This window comes from Callithrix jacchus, chromosome X, assembly GCF_049354715.1.
Source record: "Callithrix jacchus isolate 240 chromosome X, calJac240_pri, whole genome shotgun sequence".
NCBI classification, from domain to species: Eukaryota; Metazoa; Chordata; class Mammalia; order Primates; family Cebidae; genus Callithrix; species Callithrix jacchus.
In genome coordinates, this window is record NC_133524.1 from 132,313,530 (window position 1) to 132,328,750 (window position 15,221).

The following is a 15,221-nucleotide window of genomic DNA, read 5'->3' on the forward strand; positions in this document are numbered from 1 at the left end:
CCAGCTGGCCATTTTGGTCTCTTCATCACTTTCCATCTAGAGGCAAAGGAGGGGGTCATCCACTGGCTTGGGATGATGAACCTGACGATCAAAGGGGGATTAGTTGCACTACACCAGGAGCTAAAAAGGAGTATGTCTGCTGTGTCTAGAGAGCTTCTTAGTCCTCCCATGTTTTCTGATTACACTTAATGGAAAAGTACAGCAACCCAATCCAGGCAGGTATCTAATGGTCCTTCAGACTGTTCAGTGATGAAGGTTTGAGTCATCCTGCCAGGTCAAGCACCATGACCAGATGACATACTATCTCAGGGCAAAGGGAATGAAAAATGGGTAGTGAACGAAGGCAGTTATAAATACCGGCTACAACTATGCAGAAACCATGACCGTAATACTAAATACATTGGTGATTTATCAACTCGTATCCCTCCTCAGGTGGAAGAATAAACCAACAAACAAACCACAAAAGTCTAGCTTTTACTAACAGAAATTTATTAAATTTCAAAAGCTCCATCTTTTCTTAGCTTCAGGAAGGGAATTTTCTTCACTTCAAAATTACAGGAAGCTTCAGCAATGACCTACTCCACTTTACAGCACATATCCTTGTTTCTCCTTGGTATTTGCATTAACACAATTATTTTTTCTCATGTGCTTAACTTTGCTGAGATGGCAGTGGGAATCTACTCTTTTAGCACCTTCTTGAGTTGCTGAATTAAGGCAAAATTTTTAAGCCTGAAATGAAAGAGGTATTCCATTAACCAGAGGATACCCACGGCATCTGTGATATGTAAGAGGTAGTAGTGGATACAAAACAGACTTTACAATGTACATGCAGATAGAAAATGCATGCTCATGGAAAATACAAACTAGAAAATGACCAAGTGAGTCACCTGAGGGCCCACACCCACTCCCAGATTATCATAAATTTGGAAGGCTCCATGGCATTGGAAAAAGGGGTTAGAATAAGAAAATATCAACCTAAATGCTTGGGGAAATAGCATGAACTATGACTGAGGGCCAGGGATTAGGAAGAACAAGGCATGATTTCTTCCTGCTCCTGTCCCAAACTGGGCACAAGTGCTTAAAACAATAGAAGAGTTTTCTTTTGGCACCCACCTTGCTGCTTCCTTAATGGCAAATTTAACAAGTTGTTTCTTGACTTCCATAGATCCTTGTACTTCATCAAGCAAAATGAAAATTCTTTCATAATCTGAAGGTATTAAAAAGTTAGTATTTCTAAAATTATGAAAATGAAATATACTTCAATCTCATTGCATCCACTACCGCAGTATACATTTTTTATGGGCTACAATGTTACACAGTGTTTGTGTTTTGAATGCTTAAATCACATCAGTATATTACTAAGGAAACTATTGTGAACACTAACAAAGAAAAACACCTAAGCAGATGTATTTGAAATTTTCAGTGAAATTAAATAGAAGCCCTGCTAAATTACAGACAGATCCAATTTAGCCAAACGATGAGATCAAGGGGAAGCATAATTGTGTTCTAAATCATAGAATGGGAGACTTCTCAGGCTTTCATTGATAGACATTCTTGCACTACTTACTTCGCCCACACCTTCGAACTTCTTTCATCAATTGATGTTTTATATCATCATTAACTTTCTTTGCCATAGCAGGAGATATTCGTGCTGTATTTGGCACAGTTTCCACCGGAGACCTTGCTGTGACTGGTGAATCACCTGCAGAGACACAGTAGTTTTGGGCTCCTACCACAAATTCGTTACTATCAGGTTTGTAAAGCAGCTTATCTTTGCTGAGACTAGTGCAGTTGTAAGACAAAGAATCTAATGTGTTGGGTTGCATACAATCTCCTGTCATATTTATAAGCTCTGGGGGAGCAGAATCTGACAGGAAGCCATCAGGTGGGGTCTGACCATTTTCTATCTCCTTCTGGATATCATGAATGACAGTAGCATCTGGAATCCAAATGGAAAAATTGAGCTGCGAGGTAAGTGCATTATGTCACTCCCACAGGTATATCCCTCGGAGGCTCAGTTTCGAGGAAGTTATGTCAGAAAGCAGGAGGATATACAAGGTGGCGATACCAGACCCCTCGGACTGAGCTCAAAAAAGACAATACAACAAAACCACCTGCTTCCCTGCTGGACACTATGCATGCATACAGAAACCAAGTAGGACAGTACAACCAATACACAAACATACACGGATCCCTGCTACTCCTGGATGAAGCACCAGCTCCTGACAGATTACTACGCCCTGGTGGAACCGCTGATGAGGAGTTATCAGGTGCTTGTTGGCCATTATTCGTCTTCTTCTCATGGACATTGTGAGAGATGGTGGCATCTGGAAAAAAAATGAAGAGGCCGAGCTGTGAGGTTAAGTGCATAATGAGAGCCCCACAGGTATATCCCGCTCATGCTCAGTTTCTAGAAAATTATCCCATAAAGCATGAGTATATACCAGGTGGCAACCAGAGAACCCTGAAATTGAGGCAAGAAAAGATAATACAACAAAACCACCTTCTTCCCTTGATGACACTATGCCCGCATATGGAAATCAAGTAGGACACAACTTATAAGGAAACATACACAGATCCCTGGTACTCATGGCTACGATGCTAGCCCCTGTCATATTAGTAAGTCCTGATGGAAGAGTTGACAAGAAGTTTTGAGTTGCTGGTTGGCCGTTTTTTATCTTCTCTTCATGGACATTGTGAGTGATGGAAGCATCTGGAAATCAAGTGAGGAGGAGGAGGTGTGAGGTATGTGCATTATGTGAAGCCCCAGGTATATTCCACTGAGGCTAAGTTTCAAGGAAATTATGCCATAAAGCAGGAGATGATGTGCCAGGTGACCATCTGAAAACCCTCAAACTAAGCTAACAAAAGATAATACAACAAAACCACCTTCTTCTCTTTATGACACTATGCATTCATATGGAAACCAAGTAGGAAGTACAACTAGTAAACAGATCCCTCGTAGTCTTGGCTATGATACCAGCTCCTGCCAAATTATTAAGCCCTAGTGTAACAGTGGGCAGGAAGTTATCAGGTGCTAGTTGGCTGTTTTTTATCTTCTTTTCACCGACATTGGGAGTGATGGTAGCATGTGGAAACCAAATGAGTTGTGAGAAAAATACATGATGTCAACCCTACGGGTATATTCCCGATGCTCAGTTTCTAGGAAATCATTGCATAAAGCAAGAGGACAGGCCAGGTGGTGATCTGAAAACCCTAAATTCAGGTCACAAAAGATAATACAACAAAATTGCCTCCTCCCTTTCATGACACCATGCATGCATGTGGAAACCAAGGAGGACAATCCAACTTATAAGCTAACATATACAGATCATTGCTACTCATGGTTGGAATACCAGCGTTTGCCATGTTAATAAGCCCTGGTGGAACAGCTGACAAAATATTATCAGGTGCTTGTTGGCCATTTTCCATCTTCTCTTCACGGACATTATGAGTGACAGTAGCAACTGGAAACCGAGAGAAGACGTCAAGCTGTGAGGTCAGTGCATTACAACAACCCTGCAGGTATATCCCTCTGATGCTCAGTTTTTAGAACATGATCTCATTAAGCAGAAGGATATACCAGGTGGCTATCTGAGACCTCCCAAAATGAGCTCACAAAAGATAATATAATAAAACGACCTTGTTTGATGTATGACCCTGCATGATTATGGAAACCAAGTAGGAAACCAAGCAGAAACAACCAGGAAACATACACTGAGCCCTGGTACTCATGGGTGGAGTACCAGCTCCTGATACATTAATAAGCCCTGGTGTAATGGATGACAAGAAGTTCTCAGGTGCTCTTTGACCATTGTTCATCTTCTCTCCATGGACATTGTGAGTGACTGCAGCATCTGGAAACCAAAGAACGTGGTTTTGCTGAGAGGTAAGTGCATTATGTCAACTACATAGGTATAACACTCTGATGGGTAGTATCTAGGAAATTATCTCATACAGAAGAAAGATATACCAGCTAGTAATCTGAGAACCCTAAAATTGAGGCCAGGAAAGACAGGAAAAGAACACTACATCCTTCCCTGCTTACACTATGCATGCATGTGGAAACCAAATAGGACAGTACACCGAGTGAACAAACTTACACTGATCCCTGGTACTCGTGGATGAAACACCAGCTGCTGCCATATTAATATGTGTAGGGGAAACAGTTGGGAAGACTTTATTGGGTGCTCCTTCAGCATTTTTAATCTTTCCCTCATGTACACTGTGAGTGACGATAGCATCTGGAAACGAAATGAAAAGGTTTAGTTTTGAATTAAGTGCATTATAACATCCCCACAGGTATATCCCCCTGATGCTCCGTTTCTAGAAAACTATTTCATAAAATCAGAGATGATATGCCAGAAGGCCATCTGAGAACACTCAAATGCAGCTCATGAAAGATAATACAACAAAATCACCTTCTCCCTTTCAGAGCACTAGGCATGCCTATGAAAACCAAGTAGGATAGTCCAAATGAATAAGCAAACATACACTGATCCCTGGTTCTCATGGCTGGGAGACCAGCTGTTGCCAAATAAGGAGGTCCTTGGAGAACAGTTGACAAGACGTTATTAGGTGTTGGTTGCTTGTTTTCCATGTTCTCTTTGTGGACATTTTGAGTGATGGTAGCATCTGAAAACCAAATGAAGAGGTTGAGCTGTGATGAAAGTGCATTATGTCAACCGCACAGGTATATCCCTCTGATCCTCAGTTTCTAGAAAACTATCAAAGAAATCAGGGTAGTATATGCCACGTGGCTATCTGATACCCCTCAAATTAATGCTAGGAAACTATATACAACAAAATTAACTTGTAGCATTCATCAAACTATGCCTCCTTAGGGAAATCAAGTAGGACAGTACAACTAAGAAGCAGATATACACAGACCTCCGGTCCTCCTGGATGAAATTCCAGCTGCTGCCATATTACCAAGACCTGGTGGAGCAGCTGACAACACGTTGTCAGTTGCTAGTTGGATGTTATTTATCTTTACTTCATGGATATTGTGAGTGACTGCAGCATCTGGAAACCAACAGAAATGGCTGGGCTGTGAGGTACGTGCATCCTGTGAACGTCACAGGCATATCCCTCTGATGCTCAGTATCTAGGACATTATCTCATAAAGAAGAAGGACATATGAAGTAGCAGTCTGAGAACCGTAAATTTGAGGCCAGTAAAGATAGTACAACAACACTGTATTCTTCCCTCATGACACTACGCATGCATATAGAAATCAAGTAGGACAGTACGCCAAGTGAACAAACTTACACTGATCCCTGGTACTCATGGATGAAACACCCGCTGCTGCCATATTAATATGTGCTGGTGGAATAGCTGAGAAAACATTCTTGGGTGCCGTTTGGGCATTTTTAATCATCTCCTCATGGACATTGTGAGTGGTGGTAGAATCTGGAAATGAAATCAGGAGGTTCAGTCTTGCGTTATGTGTACTATGTCAACTCTACAGGAATATCCTCCTGATACTCAGTTTCTAGAAAACGATTTCAAAAAGCTGAAGAGGATATGCCAGATGGCGATCTGAGAACACTCAAATGCAGCTCACTGAAGATAATACAATAAAATCACCTTCTCCCGTTCAGGACACTAGGCATGCCTATGAAAACCAAGTAGGATAGTCCAAATGAATAAGCAAACATACACTGATCCCTGGTGCTCATGGCTGGGAGACCAGCTGTTGCCAAATAAGGAAGTCCTTGGAGAACAGTTGACAAGACGTTATTAAGTGTTGGTTGGTTATTTTCCATCTTCTCTTTGCGGACATTTTGAGTGACGGTAGCATCTGAAAACCAAACGATGAGGTTGAGCTGTGAGGTAAGTACATTATGTCAACCACAGAGATATGTCCGTCTGATCCTCAGTTTCTAGGAAATTATCAAAGACAGCAGGGTTGCATATGCCATGTGGCTATCTGATACCCCTCAAATTGACACTAGGAACGTGTATATGACAAAATTAACCTGTAGCATACATCAATATATGCCTCCTTAGGGAAATCAAGTCGGACAGTACAACTAAGAAGCAGATCTACACAGACCTGTGGTTCTCGTGGATGACATTCCAGCCGCTGCCACATTACCAAGACCTGGTGGAGCAGCTGACAAGACGTTGTCAGGTGCTAGTTGGCCGTTATTTATCTTCGCTTCACGGACATTGTGAGTGACTGCACCATCTGAAAACCAACAGAAATGGCTGGGCTGTGAGGTAAGTGCATTATGTCAACCACAGCATACCCCTCTGATGCTCAGTATCCAGGAAACTATCTCATTAAGAAGAAGGACATACCAAGTGGCAGTCTGAGAACCTTAAGATTAAGGCCAGGAAAGATAGTACAACAAAATTACATTCTTCCCTCATGACACTATGCACGCATAAGGAAACCTAGTAGGATAGTAAACCAATTGCACAAAGGTACACTGATCCCTGTTGCTCATGGATGACACAACAGCTGCTGCCATATTAATAAGTGCTGGGGGACTAGCTGGGAAGATTTTATCAGGTACTGCTTGGGCATTTTTAATCTTCTTCTCACAGACATTGTGAGTGATCGTAGCATTTGGAAATGAAAAGAAGGGGTTCAGTGTTGAGGTATGTGCATTATGTTAACCCCACAGGTATATCCTCCTAATGCTCACTTTCTAGAAAACTATTTCATAAAGCCAGAGAGGATATGCCAGATGGCAATCTGAGAACACTGAAATGCAGCTCACGAAAGACAATACAACAAAATCACCTTCTCCCATTCAGGACACTAAGCATGCCTATGAAAACCAAGTAGGATAGTCCAAATGAATAAGCAAACATACACTGATCCCTGGTTCTCATGGCTGGGAGACCAGCTGTTGCCAAATAAGGAGGTCCTTGGAGAACAGTTGACAAGACGTTATTAGGTGTTGGTTGCTTGTTTTCCATGTTCTCTTTGTGGACATTTTGAGTGATGGTAGCATCTGAAAACCAAATGAAGAGGTTGAGCTGTGATGAAAGTGCATTATGTCAACCGCACAGGTATATCCCTCTGATCCTCAGTTTCTAGAAAACTATCAAAGAAATCAGGGTAGTATATGCCACGTGGCTATCTGATACCCCTCAAATTAATGCTAGGAAACTATATACAACAAAATTAACTTGTAGCATTCATCAAACTATGCCTCCTTAGGGAAATCAAGTAGGACAGTACAACTAAGAAGCAGATATACACAGACCTCCGGTCCTCCTGGATGAAATTCCAGCTGCTGCCATATTACCAAGACCTGGTGGAGCAGCTGACAACACGTTGTCAGTTGCTAGTTGGATGTTATTTATCTATATTTCATGGATATTGTGAGTGACTGCAGCATCTGGAAACCAACAGAAATGGCTGGGCTGTGAGGTAAGTGCATCCTGTGAACGTCACAGGCATATCCCTCTGATGCTCAGTATCTAGGACATTATCTCATAAAGAAGAAGGACATATGAAGTAGCAGTCTGAGAACCGTAAATTTGAGGCCAGTAAAGATAGTACAACAACACTGTATTCTTCCCTCATGACACTACGCATGCATATAGAAATCAAGTAGGACAGTACGCCAAGTGAACAAACTTACACTGATCCCTGGTACTCATGGATGAAACACCCGCTGCTGCCATATTAATATGTGCTGGTGGAATAGCTGAGAAAACATTCTTGGGTGCCGTTTGGGCATTTTTAATCATCTCCTCATGGACATTGTGAGTGGTGGTAGAATCTGGAAATGAAATCAGGAGGTTCAGTCTTGCGTTACGTGTACTATGTCAACTCTACAGGTATATCCTCCTGATACTCAGTTTCTAGAAAACGATTTCAAAAAGCTGAAGAGGATATGCCAGATGGCGATCTGAGAACACTCAAATGCAGCTCACTGAAGATAATACAATAAAATCACCTTCTCCCGTTCAGGACACTAGGCATGCCTATGAAAACCAAGTAGGATAGTCCAAATGAATAAGCAAACATACACTGATCCCTGGTGCTCATGGCTGGGAGACCAGCTGTTGCCAAATAAGGAAGTCCTTGGAGAACAGTTGACAAGACGTTATTAAGTGTTGGTTGGTTATTTTCCATCTTCTCTTTGCGGACATTTTGAGTGACGGTAGCATCTGAAAACCAAACGATGAGGTTGAGCTGTGAGGTAAGTACATTATGTCAACCACAGAGATATGTCCGTCTGATCCTCAGTTTCTAGGAAATTATCAAAGACAGCAGGGTTGCATATGCCATGTGGCTATCTGATACCCCTCAAATTGACACTAGGAACGTGTATATGACAAAATTAACCTGTAGCATACATCAATATATGCCTCCTTAGGGAAATCAAGTCGGACAGTACAACTAAGAAGCAGATCTACACAGACCTGTGGTTCTCGTGGATGACATTCCAGCCGCTGCCACATTACCAAGACCTGGTGGAGCAGCTGACAAGACGTTGTCAGGTGCTAGTTGGCCGTTATTTATCTTCGCTTCACGGACATTGTGAGTGACTGCACCATCTGAAAACCAACAGAAATGGCTGGGCTGTGAGGTAAGTACATTATTTCAACCCCACAGTTATATCCCTCTGATCCTCAGTTTCTAGGAAATTATCAAAGAAACCAGGGTAGGATATGCCACGTGGCTCTCTGATAACCCTCAAATTGATGCTAGGAAACTATATCCAACAAAATTAACTTGTAGCATTCATCAAACAATGCCTCCTTAGGGAATCCCAGTAGGACGGTCCAACTAAGAAGCAGACATACATAGATCTCTGGTCTTCGTGGATGAAATTCCAGCTGCTGCCAAATTACCAAGCCCTGGTGGAGCAGTTGACAATATGCTATCAGGTGCTAGTTGGCCATTATTTATCTTTGCTTCATAGACGTTGTGAGTGATCGCAGCATCTGGAAACCAAATGAAGTGGTTGAGCTGTGTGTTTCATGCATTATGTCAACCGCAGAGGCATACGCCTCTGATATCCAGTATCGAGGAAATTAACTCATAAAGAAAGACATACCAAGGAGCAGTCTGAGAACCGTAAAGTTGAGGCCAGTAAAGATAGTACAACAACACTGTATCCTTCCCTCATGACACTACGCATGCATATAGAAATCAAGTAGGACAGTACGCCAAGGGAGCTAACTTACACTGATCCCTGGTACTCATGGACGAAACACCCGCTGCTGCCATATTAATATGTGCTGGTGGAATTGCTGAGAAAACATTATTGGGTGCTGTTTGTGCATTTTTAATCTTCTCCTCATGGACATTGTGAGTGATGGTAGAATCTGGAAATGAAATCAGGAGTTTCGGTTTTGAGTTATGTGTACTAGGTCAACTCTACAGTCATATCCCCCTGATACTCCGTTTGTAGAAAACGATTTCATAAAGCTGAAGAGGATATGTCAGATGGCTATCTGAGAACATTCAAATGCAGCTCACAGAATATAATACAACAAAATCACCTTCTCCCGTTCAGGACACTAGGCATCCCTATGAAAACCAAGTAGGATAGTCCAAATGAATAAGCAAACATACACTGATCCCTGGTGCTCATGGCTGGGAGACCAGCTGTTGCCAAATAAGGAAGACCTTGGAGAACAGTTGACAAGACGTTATTAGGTGTTGGTTGGTTATTTTCCATCTTCTCTTTGCGGACATTTTGAGTGATGGTAGCATCTGAAAACCAAATGAAGAGGTTGAGCTGTAAGGTAAGTATATTATGTCAACCCCAGAGGTATATCCGTCTGATCCTCAGTTTCTAGGAAATTATCAAAGACAGCAGGGTTGGATATGCCCTGTGACTATCTGATACCCCTCAAATTGATGCTAGGAAAGTGTATACAATAAAATTAACTTGTAGCATTCATGGATCTATGCCTCCTTAGGGAAATCAAGTAGGACGGTAAGACAAACAGCAGACCTACACAGACCTGTGTTCCACGTGGATGAAATTCCAGCTGCTGCCATATTACCAAGACCTGGTGGAGCAGCTGACAAGACGTTGTCAGGTAGTCGTTGGCCGTTATTTATCTTTGCTTCACGGACATTGTGAGTGACTGCAGCATCTGGAAACCAACAAAAAAGGCTGGGCTGTGAGGTAAGTGCATTATGTCAACCACAGCATACCCCTCTGATGCTCAGTATCCAGGAAACTATCTCATAAAGAAGTGGGACATACCAAGTAGCACTCTGAGAAACTTAAGATTCAGGCCAGGAAAGATAGTACAACAAAACTACATTCTTCCCTCATGACACTATGCACGCATATGGAAACCTAGTAGGATAGTAAACCAATTGCTCAAAGGTACACTGATCCCTGTTGCTCATGGATGACACAACAGCTGCTGCCATATTAATAAGTGCTGGGGAACTAGCTGGGAAGCTTTTATCGGGTACTGCTTGGGCATTTTTAATCTTCTTCTCACAAACATTGTGAAAGATCATACCATCTGGATATTAAATAAAGGGGTTCAGTTTTGAGTTATGTGCATTATGTTAACCCCACAGGTATATTTTCCTGATGCTTACTTTCTAGAAAACTATTTCAGGAAGCCAGAGAGGATATGCCAGGTGGCGATCTGAGAACACTCAAATGCAGCTCACGAAAGACAATACAACAAAATCACCTTCTCCCTTTCAGGACACTAGGCATGCCTATGAAAACCATGTAGGATAGTCCAAATGAATAAGCAAACATACACTGATCCCTGGCGCTCATGGCTGGGGGACCAGCTGTTGCCAAATAAGGAAGTCCTTGGAGAACAGTTGACAAGGTGTTATTAAGTGTTGGTTGGTTATTTTCCATCTTCTCTTTGCAGACATTTTGAATGATGGTAGCATCTGAAAACCAAATACAGAGGCTGAGCTGTGACGGAAGTGCAGTGTGTCAACCCCAGAGGTATATCCCTCTGATCCTCACTTTCTAGGAAATTATAAAAGAATCCAGGGGTTGATATGTCACGTAGCCGTGATACCCCTCAAATTGATGCTAGGAAACTATATCCAAGAAAATTAACTTGTAGCATTCATCAAACAATGCCTCCTTAGGGAAACCAAGTAGGACAGTACAACTAAGAAGCAGACATACACAGATCTCTGGTCCTCATAGATGAAAGTCCAGCTGCTGCCATATTAGCAAGACCTGGTGGAGCAGTTGACAAGAGGTTATCAGGTGCTGATTGGCCGTTATTTATCTTCTCTTCAAGGATTGCATGAGTGACTGCAACATCTGGAAACCAAATGAAGTGGTTGAGCTGTGTGTTTCATGCATTATGTCAACTGCACAGGCATACCGCTCGGATGCTCGGTATCGAGGAAATTATCTCATAAAGAAAAAAGACATACCAAGTAGCAGTCTGAGAACCGTAAAGTTGAGGCCAGTAAAGATAGTACAACAACACTGTATTCTTCCCTCATGACACTAAGCATGCATATAGAAACCAAGTAGGACAGTACGCCAAGTGAGCAAACTTACACTGATCCCTGGTACTCATGGAAGAAACACCAGCTGCTGCCATATTAATACGTGCTGGTGGAATACCTGAGAAGACATTATTGGGTGCCGTTTGGGCATTTTTAATCTTCTCCTCATGGACATTGTGAGTGATGGTAGAATCTGGAAAGGAAATCAGGAGGTTCAGTTTTGAGTTATGTGTACTATGTCAACTCTACAGGCATATCCTCCTGATACTCAGTTTCTAGAACACTATTTCATAAAGCTTAAGAGGATATGCTAGATGGTGATCTGAGAACATTCAAATGCAGCTCATGAATGAGAACACAACAAAACCACCTTCTCCCATTCAGAACACTAGGCATGCCTATGAAAACGAAGTAGGATAGTATAAATGAATAAGCAAACATACACTGACCCCTGGTGCTCATGGCTGGGAGACCAGCTGTTGCCAAATAAAGATGTTCTGGTAGAACAGTTGATAAGACGTTATTAGGTGTTGGTTGTGTATTTCTCATCTTCTCTTTGTGGACATTTTGAGTGACAGTAGCACCTGAAAACCAAATGAAGAGGTTGAGCTGTGAGGTAAGTACATTATTCAACCCCAGAGGTATATCCCTCTGATCCTCACTTTCTAGGAAATTATCAAAGAATCCAGGGGTGAATATGCCAAGTGAAACATCTGATACCCCTCAAATTGAGGCTAGGAAAGTACATACAACAAAATTAACTTGTAGCATTCATCAAACTATGCCTCCTTAGGGAAACCAAGTAGGACAGTACAACTAAGAAGCAGACATACACAGACTTCTGGTCCTCGTGGATGATATTCCAGCTGCCGCTATATTGCCAAGACCTGGTGGAGCAGCTGACGAGACGTTGTGAGGTGCTAGTTGGCCATTATTTACCTTTGCTTCAGGGATATTGTGAGTGACTGAAGCATCTGGAAACCGAATGAAGTGGTTGAGCTGTGAGGTAAGTGCTTATGTCACTGCCACATGTATGTTTTTCTGACAAAGAGATTTAAGCAATTGTTCCATCACACAAGAGGCTGTATCAGGTGGCAATCTGAGAACCTTCAAGTTTAGGTCGGAAAAGATAATACAACCAAAGCACCTTTTTTCCTGCATGATACTGCATGTTTATGGAAACCAAGTAGGACAACGTAGTTAGTAAAGGAACATGCAGAGATCCCTGGTACTCAGGGGTTGAATACCTGCTTCTGTGAAGTTCCTAAGCCCTGCTGTAATAGTTGACAAGAATTCATGAGGTGTTGTTTTGTCACTTTTTATCTTTTCTTCACAGACATTTTGAGCAATTGTAAAACCTGCAAACCACATGAAGAGTTTGAGCTGTGAGCTAAGTGCATTATATCAGCCCTATAGGTCTATCTCTCTGACGCTCAGTTTCTAGGAAATTATCTAATAAAGCAGGGGAGGATATGCCAGGTGGCCCCGTGAGAACCCTCCAATTGATCCCAGGAAAATATATGCTATAAAACCACCTTCTACCTTTCATGAAATATGCAATCATATGGAAACCAGTGATGACACTACAACTAATTAAGAGACATACACAGATCCCTGGTACTCATGCATGGAAGAGCAGCTGCTACCATAAGACCAAGCAGTGGTGGAACAGGTGACATGAGATTACCAGTTTGGGATGGGCCATTTTCCATCTTCTCTTCATGTACATTGTGAGAGATGGTACCATCTGGAAACCAAAGGAAGATTTTGAGCTTGAAGTAAGTGAATTACGTCAATGCCACCGGTATATCCCACTGATGATCAGTTTCTAGGAAATTATTCCATAAAGCAAAAGAACACATCAAATGATGATCTGCGGCTCCTCAAATTGAGGCCAAGGAAGACAATTCACAAAACAACCTTCTTCCCTTCATGGCACTATGCCTGCATATGGAAACCAAGGAGGACAGTACAAGTAAAAAATGAACATACACAGATCCCTGGTACTCATTGCTGGAATACCAGCTCCTGCCATATTATTAAACCATGCTAGAATATTTGGCCAGACGTTATCCTGTTGTGGTTGGTCATTTTCCATCCTCTGTTCATGGATATTGTGACTGACGGTGGCATCTGGAAAACAAATGAAGAGGTGAAGATAGGAGTAGGTGCATTATGCCGCCCCCACAGGTATATCCCTCTGATGTTCAGCTCCTGAGAAATTTTTGCACAAATCAAGATGACAAGAGCGGCATCTGGGACCCCTCAAACTGATATCAAGAAAGATAATACAACAAGATCTCCATCTCCGCTTCCTGACAATATACATGCATATGGAAACAAAGTAGGAAAATCCAACTAAAAAGTGAACATACACAGACCATCAGTACTCATGGCTGGAATAGCAGCTCCTGCCACATTAGTAAGTCCTATTGGAGCAGTTGATGAGATGTTGCCATGTTGAGGTTCGCCCTTTTCCATCTTCTCCTTAAGGACATTATAAGTTTCAGTAGCATCTGGAAACCAAATTAAGAGCTGTGAGTAAGTGTATTATGGTAACCCCACAGGTATATCTGTGCTCAGTTTCTAGGAAGTTATCTAATAAACCAGAGGATATACCAGGTTGCCATCTGAGACCCCTGAAATTGAGGCCTGGAAACATAGTATAACACAACCACCTCCTACCTTTTTGACACTATACATGCATATGGAAACCAAGTAGGACGGTAATACTAACAAAGAAACTTACCCAGATCCCTGGTACTCATGGATGAAATACCAGCGCCTGCCATATTAATAAGTCCTGGCTGAAGTGTCAACAACACGTTGTCAGGTGCTGGTTGGGCATATTCCATCTTCTGTTCATGGACGCTGTGAGTGATGGTAGCGTCTGGAAATCAAAGGAAGAGGTTGAGCTGTGAGGTAAGTGCATTAGGCCAAACCATAAGTATATCCCTCTGATGCTCACTTTCCATGAAATTATTTCATAAAGCAGGAGGATATATAAGGTGGTGTATATATCTGGGGCCCCTCAGATTTAGTTCAGAAAATATAACACAACAAAACCACCTGCTTCCATTCAGAAGGCACTACGCATGCATATGAAAAGCAAGTAGGACAGTACAACTTATAAGCGGACATATAGCGATCTCTGGGACTCATGGCCGGAATAGCAGTTGCTACCATATTACAAAGCCCTGTGGAATCAGTTGACAAGACGTTACCAGGTTGGGGCTGGCCATTTTTCATTCTCTCTTCATTGATATTGTGAGTGATGGTAGCATCTGGAAACCAAATGAAGAGTTCAAGCTCTGAGGAAAGTGCATTATGTCAACCCCACAGGTATATCCGTCTGGTGGTCAGTTTCTATGAAATTAACCCATAAAGCAGGACATATCAGGTGGAAAATGAGACGCCAGAAATTCAGACCAGAAACAATAATAAAACAAAACCACCGTCTTCCCTGCATGTCACTGCATGCATACGGAAACCCAGTAGGACAGTATAACTAGTAAACAAACATATGCTGATCCTCAGTACTCAGGGGTGGAATACCAGCCCCTGCGAAATTTATAAGCCCTTCTATAACGGTTGACAGGGATCTATCAGGTGCCATTTGTTCCTTTTTTATCTTCTCTTCATAGACATTCTGAGTAACAGTTGAATCTGGAACCCAAAGGAAAAGGTTGAGCTGTGGTGTAAATGCACTATGTCAGTCCCACAGGTGTATCCCTCTGATGCTGAGTTTCTACGAAATTATCTAAGAAACAGGATAGGATATGGC

At 42.1% G+C, this 15,221-nt stretch overlaps 2 protein-coding genes across 2 annotated transcripts; both read right to left on the reverse strand.

The window, feature by feature from the left end:
• Positions 1–473: 473 nt before the first annotated feature.
• LOC144581119 (uncharacterized) lies at positions 474–7,408 on the reverse strand. Its single transcript, XM_078363478.1, is given in 15 exon segments — positions 474–680; positions 683–729; positions 1,114–1,207; positions 1,568–1,702; positions 2,187–2,327; positions 2,573–2,713; positions 3,717–3,857; positions 4,104–4,244; positions 4,495–4,635; positions 4,891–5,025; positions 5,272–5,412; positions 5,663–5,803; positions 6,059–6,193; positions 6,828–6,968; positions 7,224–7,408. Coding segments are annotated over 15 exon segments (1,806 nt in total). The 5' UTR covers positions 7,261–7,408; the 3' UTR covers positions 474–585.
• Positions 7,409–7,569: 161 nt separating this feature from the next.
• On the reverse strand, positions 7,570–15,214 carry LOC144581065 (uncharacterized). Its single transcript, XM_078363052.1, has 17 exons — positions 14,187–15,214; positions 13,813–13,953; positions 13,430–13,570; positions 13,125–13,184; positions 12,685–12,795; positions 12,271–12,411; positions 11,887–12,021; positions 11,490–11,630; positions 11,103–11,243; positions 10,715–10,855; positions 9,946–10,080; positions 9,551–9,691; positions 9,160–9,300; positions 8,776–8,916; positions 8,392–8,526; positions 7,996–8,136; positions 7,570–7,745 (listed from the first exon to the last, which is right to left on the reverse strand). The coding sequence occupies exons 1-17, from the start codon at positions 14,290–14,292 to the stop codon at positions 7,570–7,572; spliced, it is 2,268 nt and encodes a 755-aa protein (XP_078219178.1). The 5' UTR covers positions 14,293–15,214.
• Between the last annotated feature and the right edge of the window lie 7 nt (positions 15,215–15,221).

Excerpts from the sequence above, each read along its gene's own strand:
- LOC144581065 (XM_078363052.1), bottom strand. The coding sequence starts at position 14,292 with ATGGAATATGCCCAACCAGCACCTGACAACGTGTTGTTGACACTTCAG. Across the intron at positions 8,917-9,159 it reads CATGAGTACCAGGGATCAGT|ATGCTGCGATCACTCACAAC; the intron begins GTAAGTTAGCTC and ends TTTGGTTTCCAG. Across the intron at positions 8,137-8,391 it reads GTCATCCACGAGAACCACAG|ATGCTACCGTCACTCAAAAT; the intron begins GTCTGTGTAGAT and ends TTTGGTTTTCAG.